This window comes from Diadema setosum, chromosome 2, assembly GCF_964275005.1.
Source record: "Diadema setosum chromosome 2, eeDiaSeto1, whole genome shotgun sequence".
Lineage (NCBI taxonomy): Eukaryota > Metazoa > Echinodermata > Echinoidea > Diadematoida > Diadematidae > Diadema > Diadema setosum.
Window position 1 is genome coordinate 9,449,954 of NC_092686.1, and position 14,177 is coordinate 9,464,130.

Genomic DNA, 14,177 nt, shown 5'->3' on the forward strand with positions numbered 1-14,177 from the left:
CAAATAAAGATTCTCCAGAGAGAGTTTCAAGTCATAAGGTCAAAGGTCAAGTGAAAATGTTAAAATATCACTTTTTATGCCTCCGCCATCGGGTTTGGAATGACTGAAACATCAAAAAACAAAGTAAAACAAAGTGAATGTAATAAAGTGTGGGTCCTACACTTTATCAGAATCTTTTTGATATGTCAGCCATTTCAAAACCAATTTTCATCAAATAAATGTTGAATTCCTCATAGAATTACATGCTCTTTCATATTTCACAAGAGGTTTCTCATTATCTCACCCAAAAATGTTAGAAACCTTAAATTAGATCTCAACCAAAACTATATGATCCCTTTAATACATATCTATCTGCATATTTCAGTACTAATTTGCATAATTATGAAATAAAATATACTATTTACCATATGAGAAATGTTTATCGCTCAATGTGCTAATTCCATTCTATGTACAGAGATTTCAAATCACTTTTTCCAGCTCGTTTGCAAAAAAAAAAAAAAAATGCGTGTTTGAAAGTGACAATTTCTGTGGCTGGGCAATGATTTTGTTTATGCAAATTAGATGGTCTAGATCTGTGAATTTCGCTTGGGAACCAGAGTTATCCTAACCCTCAAAACCTTTAAGTCTACATATTTAGTGTTAAATTGCCTCTCAAGAAAAAAAAAAAATTGTAGCAATTACTCTTCCAGTGTTAATATATATTTATCTGCATATTTCAGTACTAATTTGCATAATTATGAATAAAATAATACTATTTACCACGTGAGAAACGTTTATCCCTCAAAATGCTAATTCCATTCTCTGTACAAAGATTTTAAATCACTTTTTCTTCCAGCTCGTTTCCAAAGAATTTCTAGAAAATGCGTGTCCGAAACTAACAATTTCTGTGGCTGGGAAGCCATTTTGTTTATACAAATTAGATGGTCAAGATCGATTAATATCGCTTGGGAACCAAAGTTTTCCTAACCCTTAAAACCTTTTAAAAATCTAAATATTTAGTGTTTAATATGCCTCTCAAGAAAAAAAAATTGTAACAATTACTCTTCTAGTGTTAATATATATATCTATCTGCATATTTCAGTCCTGATTTGCATAATTATGAATAAAATATACTACTCACCACCTGAGAAACGTTTATCCCTCAAATTGCTAATTCCATTCTCTGTACAAAGATTTCAAATCACTTTTTTTTTTCCACCTCATTTGCAAAGAATTTCTAGAAAATGTGTGTCTGAAACTGACAATTTCTGTGGCTGGGCAGCCATTTTGTTTATGCAAATTAAATGGTCAAGATCGGTAAATTTCGCTTGGGAACTGGAGTTTTCTTATCCCTCAAAACCTTTTAAAAGTCTATATACTGTATTTAGTGTTTAATTTGCCTCTCAAGAAAAAAAAATGTAACAATTACTCTTCAGTGTTAATATATATATATATTTATATATATATGTGCATATTTCAGTCCTAATTTGCATAATTATGAATAAAATATACTATTTACCACCTGAGAAACGTTAATCCCTCAAATTGCTAATTCTGTTCTCTGTACAAAGATTTCAAATCACTTTTTTCCAGTTCATTTGCAAAGAATTTCTAGAAAATGCGTGTCTGAAACTTACAATTTCTGTGGCTGGGCAGCCATTTTGTTCAGTTCAGTTCAGTTCAGTTTTTTATTTCTGCATTTCAAAATCAATACAAATCCACAAATCAACAAAATACTTACATAGTCATTTACACAGCTAATATTCGTAACGTTTGGATCTTACATACATTTTTTTTTTTTTTTTTTTTTTTCAAGAACGAATATCATATATGAAAGGAAGCAATAGGAAATGATAAAAATGAAATGCAGGGGACCATCATCATAAGCTAAGCTTGACGAGGAAGATGGCCCCAGGTAAAGAGATACATAAAGAAAATCTTGCCACTCACTGAGTGGGGGGTAATTGTGCAAAGGGCACAACGAAGAGATACATAAAGAAAATCTTGCCACTCACTGAGTGGGAAGTAATTGTGCGAAGGGCGTGCGGTGCAGTGCGGTGTGCATTGTGTTGGGATGAATCTTGGTTTGTACGTTGAGTGTTATTTTGTGTATCAGTGTGATGAGGTGAATATTACTTCAGTTATGGCCGTGAACTCATTGTTTAGAGTGTTTGTTGACCAGGTGGTATGAATATTTTTATGTGTCAGAAGTATACTGGATTATGAGGGTGTTTTTTAGTTCTCGTTTAAAAATGTTCAACAACGTACGTTGTTTTAAATTAGGGGGTAAAGAATTCCAAATATCTGGTCCATTGTGCTTTAAAGATTTTTGAGCTAAAATGATTCTGGGGTTTTCGAGATGGTAATCGGACGACTGACGTGTTGGATATGAATGAACGGTGAAATTTGGAGTGAAGAAGCCATCAAAAATTTTTGGAAGACAATTAAATGTATATTTATACATAAAAACAGCAGTTTGAAAGGTGTGAAGATCCTCAATTTTCAATGTTTTTAGTTGATGAAATAGGGGATTGGATGGGGATAAGTGACGGGAATTGGTAATCAAACGTACAGCACGTTTTTGGAGAGTAAGAATTGGATTAATTTTAGTTGAGCCACAGTTTCCCCAAACGATATTGCAGTATGTGATATGTGGTAAGATCAATGCATTGTATAGAATAGTCAGGGAATTTTGAGAAATGAAGTTTTTCAGTCGATATAAAATTCCTACAGTTCTTGAGACAGACGTGTGGATATCATGAATGTGATCGTTCCAAGTTAAACTCGAGTCAATTGTGATTCCTAAAAATTTAGTAGATCTTACTTCAGTTAAAGATAATCCATCAATATTGATATTATAACTGCTGTTAATGTTCTGTGAAGCAGTAGGTTTGAAACGTATAAAATTTGTTTTAGAGACATTAAGGGATAATTTATTACATATAAACCATCGGGAGACTTTGTCTATTTCCGTGTTCAGAGTATTAAACAGTGTTTCGAGGTTCTCATGGGAGTAAAAAATATTAGTATCATCCGCAAAAAGTATAAATTTAAGAGTTTTTGATGTATTTATTATATCATTAATATATACAAGGAACAGTAGGGGGCCAAGAATTGATCCCTGGGGAACACCACATACAATATTAGAATTCGGAGATTTAGATGACTTAAATAGTACATATTGCTTTCTGTTGGATAAATAATCAATAATCCAAGAAAGTGCTAAACCACGAATACCATATCTTTTTAATTTGTAAATTAATATATCATGATCTATGGTATCAAAAGCCTTTGATAAATCCATGAAAATTCCTATAAAATGTTTTTTATTTGCAAAAGATTCAGTAATCTTATCTAACAATTGAATTATAGCTAAATCGGTGGAATGGCCCTTTCTAAATCCAAACTGATTAGGTATAAGTAGGTCATTTACATGAAGAAAAATGTACAGGCGTTTATGAATAATTTTTTCCAGAATTTTAGAAATACTAGGTAATAACGATATTGGTCTATAATTTGTTAAAAAAGAAGGGTCGTCTTTTCTTTTGAAAATTGGAACTACTTTCGCAATTTTTAATGAGTTCGGGCATATTCCAGAAGACAGTGAAAGATTGAAAATGTAAGATAAAGGTGTGGTTTATTTGTTTGATGATTTTCTTCAGTATATAAACACTTATTTCATCATGGCCACTAGATCTACTTGGCTTTAATCTGTTAACAATCTCCAGTATTTCTTCCTCATCTGTTGGGGTAAAGAAAAGGGATTTGTCGCAGTTTGGTGGAAGAAATTCAGTAAAGTTTGAATGAACATGTTTGTTTTTTATTTTTGAAGCTAATTGGGGGCCAATATTAACGAAGTATGAGTTAAAAGCATCAGATATTTCATCAGGGTTTATGAGTTCTTTGTTGTCATTATAAAAAACGGACGATGTTTCCTTATTATTTTTACCTGTTATTTCATATATAGTTTCCCATAAACCATTTACGTTATCCTTTTGATTATCAAACTTATCGGAATAATACATTTTACGAGAAATACGAATCAAATTACTGAGTATATTTCTATACTTTTTGTAATCTGTAAAATGTTTTGTATTGTGGGTAGTAATCGCCAGTTTATACAATTTATTACGGTTTTTTATTGAATTGATGATTCCCTTTGTAATCCAGGGATGTTTGTTCTTTCTGCGTGTTTTTTTCTTAACTAAAGGAATGTTTTTTCGATAATAATATAAAAGTTTATGCAAAGTTTATGCAAATTAGATGGTCAAGATCAGTGAATTTCGCTTGGGATTGGAAACCGGATATTTCGGTTTCAGCATACTCAAATAAGGTAAAAGAGACCGGTTCCCAACTTTTACTCAAAAATGCCTCTGACACCTTTTTAGAAAGTGCTTTTTCAGAAATCCCACTAGACCATTTGTTGGTTTCATCACCTGGCAGTTACACAGGTTGAGACAAATAAACGAGGCATGATATAACGGCAGAGGGATTGACATTTCAAAGAGAAAGAGAGCTAGAGACAATAAAGAGAGAAGAACATGAGGATTATATACAAACAGGGTTGCACAACCTCAGTCCATCACATCTGTGTATGAGAGAGAGTATGTGTGAGTACCGAAACAGTAGCTGCATTGCTTGCTTACTTGAAGTATCTTCTGTGTGACCCGCAGAGCGGCTCATCCAGAGCTACTTCCTGATTGTGCGCAAGAACATCCAGGACAGTGTGCCCAAGGCCATCATGCACTTTCTGGTCAACCACGTGCGGGACAACCTGCAGAGCGAGCTGGTGGGCCAGCTGTACCGCCAGACAGAGATTGACACCCTGCTCAACGAGTCGGAACACATGGCCCAGAGGAGGAAAGATGCTCAGGAAATGCTCCAGGTGAGTTATTTTCATCTCCAGGTGAGATGAGGCGTGCACGCAAATACTGTCTGAAAGGAGGTACAGTGTTTGAAGCAGCTGTGTGGTCGTCCAGAATGAGGCCAGATGCTTGTATCACATGTGTGCTTGACGGAAATGAGGTGTGTATGCTTACCATCTCAAAAGAGGTACAGTGCTTGAATCAGCTGTGCAGTTGTCCAGAATGAGGCAAGATGCTTTCATCAAATGTGTGCTTGACCGAAATGAGGTGTGCACGCTTACCATCTCAAAAGAGGTACAGTGCTTGAATCAGCTTTGTGGTCGTCCAGAATTAGGCGTGATGTTTGCATCAGATGTGTGCTTGACTGAAATGAGGTGTGCACGCTTACCATCTCAAAAGAGGTACAGTGCTTGAATCCGCTTTGTGTTCGTCCAGAATGAGGCAAGATGCTTGCATCAAATGTGTGCTTGACTGAAATGAGGTGTGCATGCTTACCAACTCAAAAGAGGTACAGTGCTTGAATCAGCTGTGCAGTTGTCCAGAATGAGGCAAGATGCTTGCATCAAATGTGTGCTTGACCGAAATGAAGTGCAGTGCCTAAAAGAAAACTATGTGATTGTTCATAGTGATGTGTAATCAATGCCTGAATCAAATAAGTGAGCCTTTGAAATTGAGGTGCAATGCTTGAATCAAATGTGTGGTTTGCCAAAGTGAGGTAGGATCCCTTGACATCACGTGTTTGGTAGACACTCTGCTGACATTTTAGATGTTGAATTGATTTTGACAAATTATGTAGCCATGTGCTATGTTGCTATCATCAAAATAAGAAAATAAACCATCAGAAAGGATTTGCAAATAGTCTCTTGACAACTTTCTTTTTCAGTTAAGTATTTCCCATTTTGTTTATTATGACATTTTGTATGGTGGACCTTGATGTTCGTACATATAATGTGATAAAATGTTCTGTGCTGTTTATGAAAGTTTTTGTTGTGAGAGAAGAGAGTGAATGACTGCATGGGACTATGGGACTGACTAAACGAAGCATCTCTATTGTAATACAACAGAGAATTGTCTATCTTTAGTCACAGGTCACTACACACAGCTTCGGCTGCAAATGATTTACAGTATAAAAGCAGCACTCCAAATAGAGTGGAAAGAGACCTAGAGAACACATTGCCATAGCTAGGAAGTGAACATCATATGGTATACTAGATCTTGCATCTTTGTTTCTTTCTATGTTTGTCTACAACAGGCTCTTCAGAAGGCGAGTCAAATCATTGGAGAAATCAGGGAAACACACCTTTGGTAGTGACCACATTGGATGGTAAAAATAGAGCAATTTCAGTAAGGTAATGAGATGATAATGTATCTAAAATGTAACGAGAAGGAGACGGTATGTGTAATGCCCCGACTTGGCACGAGAAATCAAGGTCTTTATGGACGAATGTGTATGTTTCTATCCCGGTTTAGCATGGCGTTATTGCAGCGTAACAATGCCACTCGGAAAACGTTTTCTGCACTGATACGAATGTAAAGTAGCATGTTTCTGAAGTTGAGTGAGAAGCTGATGTATAAATCATTGTAAATCGTTGTTTTTATCCCAGCTGTGACGCGCTGACACATTTTTTTTTTCCTGGTACCTGAGTAGTAGCTGACCCAAAGTTTGTCCGAAAGAGACTGTACTAATTCATCAGTTGCCCAGTGATATGTGTGATTTTCACCATCTTCTCTGCTGACTGGCCCATTAATACTTGAGTACTAGGTGCAATATAGTCATAGATGATATGCCACAGATTATTTTGCACTAAGAAGCTTTCTTTGTCGGATTGTCGAAAGCACCGTAGTTGTGGCACCACTTTCTGCAAAATCACTGTAATTCTTGTCCGCAGCCAAGATGTTCTAAACTGGTGCTGTCACTTTGTCTATCTTTTGTTTGCCTTGATTGTTCAGAATCACAAGCTGCATCTCAAAAAGAAGAAAAACAAAAGATACCTTAAGTACCTAAGTTCTTCCATCTATCTATAGGAGGAACTCTCATTGAGTGGATGGGCTAGTTCTCAGTGTCATGTCCAAAGCATGCATTAAAAAAAAATAACCTATGTATAAGTAGTCCCGTTCACATGCACCCAAATTAACAGTTTTTGAAAATCGAATCTGAATTAGATGTAAACACTGCAAAAGTGTCAAAGTGTTTCATTTAAACCCAAGTGATTTGGTTTGTTTGGTTTTTTTTTGTGTGTGTGTGAGGACGGTGACAAATAATGTCAAATTTCACATGGCAATGCAAATAATTGTTTTCTCCTGCGTGTGAATGTGGCTATTAGCTATTTTCAATACACTGAGGTTTGATGCAGAAGAGATGAATGTTTATTGTGTTGTTTCTACCAACTGTCCCCTGCAGAGTTCTGTTAGAAGAATTGGTGCTGCAGAGCCCTGCATTCAGCGCACCAGCGATGATATGTGGAAGATTTGATTATTTACCAACATGTGTTGCCAATTTCATGTGCATTTTCATAGGATACATTCAGCATTTGAGAGCATGTGCACATACTGTATCAGTGCATAGTGACAATGAAAATTTGTGGGTTTTTGTTTTCCACATTGAAAGAATATCTTTAGATCCATGAATTTTTCCCATTTTTCCTTATCATTTTTAATCCATATCCATCCATTATGGGCTGATTATCTTAAGCAAAAATGGATGCCCTAGCCCTTCAAAGTCTAGCCCACCATGAAAGTACTACCGCCTTGACCTTGACTGCATACATTCAGATTTGATGTCAACATGAATATTAATCTCCGTATATATCTATGCAAAAGATCATTAAATTCATGATTTGCTCTTTGAGTCACTGGTTTGAGTGTATTCTTGCATCAAAATTTACGGTATTTAAATTCGAGTCGAGATGTATTGTGCTTTTTTGACATGTATGTTTAAATTTTCTTCTTTTTTTTGGTGAAATTCTTTTGTGAAGATTTTTACTTGACAGAACATAGTACTGGCTGTATGACATTGTTAAAGGTGCATGGTCGCGGTGTTTTAGTCAAATGCGTACGCGGGCGCACGGTGCAAGTTTCCTATAGAGACCTGCGCTATCAACTCCTCTTTAGCGCTTACGCTGTGGCCCACTTCCCCGAGTCCAAAGAAGTCCGATTCACTGTAGTCAGTGGTCCGATCACAGTTCGGCTCATGATTCGGTTGAGGGGGATGACAGCTTTAGCAAACTTCTTTTGTGATGTCATAATGACAAGCACATATGCACGCACCCTGGCATTACCACAGACTGCGCGATGCGCAAAGAAGACAACTAAGGCAATGTTATTTAGCAACACCTACGCACTTTACTCTTGATGACAGCTCAACTTCGGTAATCTTCGTATCAGTGCTAACGGTGATCGGCAGTATCATCAACAGCACCCTCTACACTACCGGGACTATGCACCTTTAAGCTTCTTCAAGACCCCCCCCCCCCCCCCCCCCCCAAAAAAAAAAAAAAAAAAAAAAAAGGTTATAAACTGAAATGGGTCATTTGTACTCTATATATTAACTTCCTTGACAGCACAGTGTAATTAAGGGAAGCATGTGTCCAGTATATTCCATATTTGTTTGGTTGAAAAGTGTTAATAAAGCTGAGAAAGTTTTCTTTCAAGGGACTGATAATTGAATTGGTGCTTGTACATTCTCTACATCAGTGCACATGGTTATTTTGAGATATCTGCCCTATCTTGAATGAGATGCATTTCAATGTTACTTGCAAAGCTATGTATACACATCCTCAGCATCCTCTCATTGTTTTTGGATGATTTTACTGTTTCCAACAGTATTGCTGTGTATCAGGATGTTGAATCATCCCTCACAGTGTCTTGTGTGGAAATGGGTCATATGACAAGAAGTTGTCTTCTTGAACTTGTAGACAAGCACTTTTTTTTTTTTAATGCTGGCTTGACCATGAATTGCCATGTACATGTGTACCAGCAATTCTGATGGAATTGACAATGCCAAATATCCTGTGTGGATCACATTGGATACACAAGCACATTCACGCATCGCTTACTCTTTTTCTCCCTCTTTGCTCTTCATGTTTCTTATTTAAAAAAAGGAAGAAAAAATATCTGGCGTCAAGGGCTTTAGGATCATTATGGATAAGCATTTCACATGCACAGTCTTGTGAAGATACGAGTGGATTTAAATGTGTACTAATTTAGGATTTTTTTTTTTTCTGACATCACGTTAACCCGTTCCTCCGAGAGCCTTCGATGCCCCCCAACAGGATTTTTTTAACTGTCAACAGAGAATGGACAGGTTTGTAATCCACCTGTGTGAAAAGCAGTCAAGTGGTACATTTATCCCTTTTCCACGGTCAACTGCATGTGCCATCAAACAATGCAAAATATTGATTTGACGTGAGGTATGGATAGAACATGCACTGATTCGCTTGCAAATTTTGTTGTTGTCCCTTACAAGGGCATGAATGGGGTCAGTGAAAGTCAAAACCTCTTGAGCTCAGCCTTCATAGCTTAGTACATCTCCTTCCAAGTTTTATAGCAAAACAAGCGTACTGCTGCATTGGAAAAATGTAAAGTTGACAAAATACACACAATTTTGATACAGAAAGAGAACAGATATTGAGAGAAGAAACTTCAATCTTTCAATTGATTTAATTTCTCTGGTCAGCGTAACACAAACAAATATGAATTTAGGTCATAAATGCAGACACTCTTGTCTACATTTTGGGAACCTGTCATACCAGGTTCCGGTATATGAATTGACGCCATGGTATACCTGGTTCCCATTAGAAATGGGTTAAAATCAATTGAGAGAAAAAAAAACAAACAAACATAGCAAGATGACATAATGAAGTGAACATTTATGTACTTTTTTGTTATCTTTTGCTGTTCAGCGCAGTGCATTGAGTGCAATGTCAATTTAGCATGTTGGACATGCTGTGAAATGTAAGTGTAGATATATGCAAATGCAGGGGCCATGTCAATGTACATAGATTCATTACGGAGTTTGCGTGGAGCAGATGTTCATTTACTCTTAGGTCCTACCTGTAAAATGTCCTTTATTTTATGTACAAAAGTGTAAAGTTTGAATACTGGAAATACCTTTAACATGATATATATAATGTTTTGTGTCTCATTTAAAGTGTCCATTTGTATCTGTATGGTTTTGATTTGTTTTTGTATTCTTTTTGAAAATCAACTGTCTTCAAGTCCATACAAGTAGAGGGAGTAGAAAAAAGAAGAATACTCTTGTGACACAAAAATCTGCATTATTTGTTATATTACACCTACATTGTATTATTTAAAGAAATAAAATTGTATTGACTATATCGCACGTATTTCACGTGCAGTTTGGTACTTACTCTTTTCGCTGCAAGACATACTTTTGAAATACCTTCCCCATGGCAAGTGTGTAGATTGAATTTCCCTGCTTTTCTCCTTTTGAATACCTCAGCCCAATGATGTAACGGGATCATTAAGGGTGAACAAGAAATGAGGGGAAAGAAAAGAAACATCAGAAAGAATGAAAAGATAAAGTGTATCCTGTGTACGCCGAATATTTCGCGAGGTTTTTATTTTCGCGAATTTCGGGAGTCGGGTGCTATTTGCGAAATTAAAGACGCGCGAAAATATTGACTCTAACCCATTGTGAATGTGACGTATGTGTGTACACTTCTCCGTTCAGTACAGGACTCCACGATCGTCGGGAATTCCCGATTCGCGAAAATTGAGACTCGCGAAATATATGGCGTATACAGTATTTAATTGTCAGATCGGGAGATGTGTCAAGAACATAAAATTACTCTACGTGACAGTTGATACGCACACACAGTGGACCTTGAGAGAAATAGTGGATTTTTCCATTCTTTTTAGATCCAAACAGCATTTTACATGAATAAAACCAACAAAATGTTTCTCTCATGTTCTTTGTTGTCTTTCATCATTTAGACCATCATACCCCTGACATAGATGCTATAATTAACAGGTGCACATACATTTTGAGAGAGTTATACTATACTTTTTATTGTTATTGTTATTTTGTGTTGTGTTGTTTTGTTTTGCTCAATGAACATGATCACTTTGATGATGCGGAGGGCAAGTTTGTGTGTAAGATCTTGAAACCATATTTCAACTCAACAACCACAGCTGTAAAAGGCAGAAAGAGAAAGTCCTCTTTTCCCGAGAAGTAAGAGGGAAGAGAATAACTCTGTAAGAGAATAACTTTTTAATGAAATTGAAACTGAGCATCTGTGTACCTTATATCTTGATTATCCATTTAAGAGTACAACAAAGGAATTTCCCTCATCTGTTTTACTGGGCCAAACAAGACGATGTATTCTGTGACTTTGAATGCAGTGCTGGCTTGCTGTGAACAAATGAGTCAGTTGGACCCTTTTATTTCAGCACAGAAAGGCAGTAAAGTGTGTGTGTTATTTGCAATCCATTTTACACTCCAATGCACAAGTGAACAAGAATGCGTTGATTCACAGTTCATGCTTCGAAGCTATATTATGCTTCTGCACACACATTTACAATGGTGTGCTGTTCTGAACATTAAGAATGTGTGTGCTCTATAGTTGGACTTTTCCTCCTGTTAAAGATAGGACATTTTTCTTGTATGTATTTAATATCAATCCCATGCTCTGGTCATTTTTGTGTGTGTCTTGCATCGATTTCTATGCTACTCTTAAACTACTGTGGGGTTTGGTGATATTATCTAGCTGTGATTAATGTAAGTCATTTTATATCATCAATTGTATGTGTTACAACATGGTCTCTTATCAATGATAATGCATATCAATTCTTTGGATTTTTCTTTTTCCTAGGCAGTTGATAAGTCTGGGTATTTAGTGCCCAGCTTTTCCACCTAAAAAATAACCTGTTGTAGAAACTAGGCCAACTTCCAGTGTAAGTATGTCTTGGGGGAGCGTGGCATTCTGTAAATTGCTCTATTTTAGGGAGATTCTTGTGGTATGAGGATATGTGTATCTTAATCTTATCACTGTTATGTGTCAAGCATGTGGTTGATACAGGAGTATCTGGTCAAAAAGGTACTGCCCTCGAGACCTCTGAGCCAATGACCACACAATAGTGTGGCCAATTTGAATGAATAAACAGAGATATATGAAATAATTGAATGCGAAAAAGGAGAGAAACGGAACAATGTCTACTATTTGAGTCATTTAAATATGTGGGGTGTGAAGTATATCCTTATCTTCTGTGATTGTTGTGTTATGAATGGCAGAAATTGAGTTAGAGTATAGACATGGATGTGATTAAATCTAATGTGTGCCAGGGATATTTTCCCTCGGTCTGCATAAACAATGGGATGCTGTCTAAAATGATAAAGATAGTGAAGAGTTATGAAAGGGGGGGGGGGGAATTCAATAACCCCCCACCCCACACACTGACATACCGGGGTTAGTAACCAGAATAATAATAATACATAAGTTACCAAAATAATAATAATACATAATAGTATTACAAAAATAGAAAATAAAGAAAATGACAAATCGCAAACCACCAAGAACCCCCACCCCCTTTCTCCGTTTCCAATCCCTGAAGGGAGGAATGGTGTTTACCATCAATGTCACTATGAGCAGACAACCTCACACCCCCCCCCCCCCCCCCTGAACTCCATACACACATAAAAAAAAATGTTCGGCAGACCCTGCATGGGTCCAACTTGCCTGTTTTTAATAATGGGTCAAATAGTTGTTTCAAGCTGGTTTGTGTAAAATTACCTAGATATGCTACAAACGGGTATTATAAGAACAGCCCCATTTTGACCATAATCTCAACTCATGAAACATACAATTATGACTTACAGACAACATAATTGGCATTAAATCTTGATCGCCGTCATAATGTTAAATAATATTGCATATGATTTGATTTATTTTAATATGTGTGTCTCTCATCAGACATTTGTTACCATAATATCACTCCATATAAGATTTAGAATTTTCTTCTTTGGAGCCAAGATCGGCCTTCTAGATTGGAACAAATTAATGTGTAAACTCTTGGTTTGTTTCTTCCAAAATCTTCGTCGTCGCAGTCTCGCGCTGATTTTACACAGCTTCTGTGTAGCTTCAGATTGTTGCATCGCAAACATCACAACAGCGATGATTTAACTGCTGCTAAATGATGAATGAACGCCGTTCAATTCATATCATGGCAACAGGGGGTACTGCCCGGGGTATTGCTCAGAAAGGAATTCGAAAATTACCCTTCATCATCTGTAGACACTGTTTTAGATTAAACAAGCGAAAGACATTCGAGCTATTCCGATGCTACGCACCAATTTGCACTTGACAGAAATGCCAGTGGTTTTTGCATGTGGTTGCTGCCCCTCGATCCCCCCCCCCCCCTTTTTTTAAGGTAGCAAAAGCTGTTCAGGAAAAACGAGAAAGAAAACCAAATGAAAATCAAATCTTCCTAAATTTTAACATGGTAATTTTATACTCTTCATTTTGCGTTGACTCTGCAGCTAGTCAATCATGGATTTTATGGCATCGATGGTATTAATATTTTGTTCCATGGTTTTACTGTTGTTGTTTTGGGGATTATTTTAGTGAGTGTGCGTGTGTGTGCGCGCGTTAAATCGAACGAGCGTGGAGCCGCAAACACAGACTGTCTCTTTCATCGCCATAGAATGAGGCGGTCTCCGAAGGGGCCGGAAGCGGGAGGAGAAAAAGCACGCAAAGCGGGCGAAAAGAACACTGCGAGAAAACTGGCAGGTGGTTTTCTGGCTGGGTGACGCTTTCCGCAGAGCAGACGACAAAAACCTCTCCTTGAGGCGCGAATGGTTTCCAGGCAACTGCCAGGGTGGTGCACCTGTCACCTCACTTTCGACTTCAAGTTTAGCGAGAATTGAGCAATGTGTGAATGGCTGCTAAGGAAATACATTTGTATAGTATAATAATGATAACAAAAAAACATGGCTTGTATGATGGTGCTGTTTTTACTTAATTGCTTCTTTCGCACATTATTATTCCACTTGACTGCGCTATATTATCACCAGTATGAATGGTGATATAAAGGGTTACAGTTTAGAAGTTTTAATGGAAATTGCTGTTACTGCTGGTACAAGGTTTTAGATATAGCTTTAAAATATGTCGCAAACTCGTGGCGATATGCGTTTATCTTTAAGATGACTCAACGAGCCTTACCTCTTTAAAATATGTAGCAATACGCCGGAGTTACAGCATAATTAAAAACGTGCCAGTAAAAATGACCAGTGTGAAGTCGCGCAATTTTGTCCATTATGAAAGGAGTATCGTGAATTCTGCGACGATGCATCAGTCACCGAATAGATTCATCCAC

General features: G+C 37.0%; 1 protein-coding gene across 1 annotated transcript in view; it reads left to right on the forward strand.

Annotated features, from left to right (window-relative positions):
• The window catches only part of LOC140239601 (dynamin-1-like protein), a 33,339-nt gene extending 25,639 nt beyond the window's left edge, over positions 1-7,700 (forward strand). Inside the window, 2 exon segments of the mRNA XM_072319436.1 lie at positions 4,653-4,864; positions 6,097-7,700. Of these exon segments, the coding sequence (XP_072175537.1) occupies positions 4,653-4,864; positions 6,097-6,153 (269 nt within the window). The 3' untranslated portion in view covers positions 6,154-7,700.
• Positions 7,701-14,177: the final 6,477 nt, after the last annotated feature.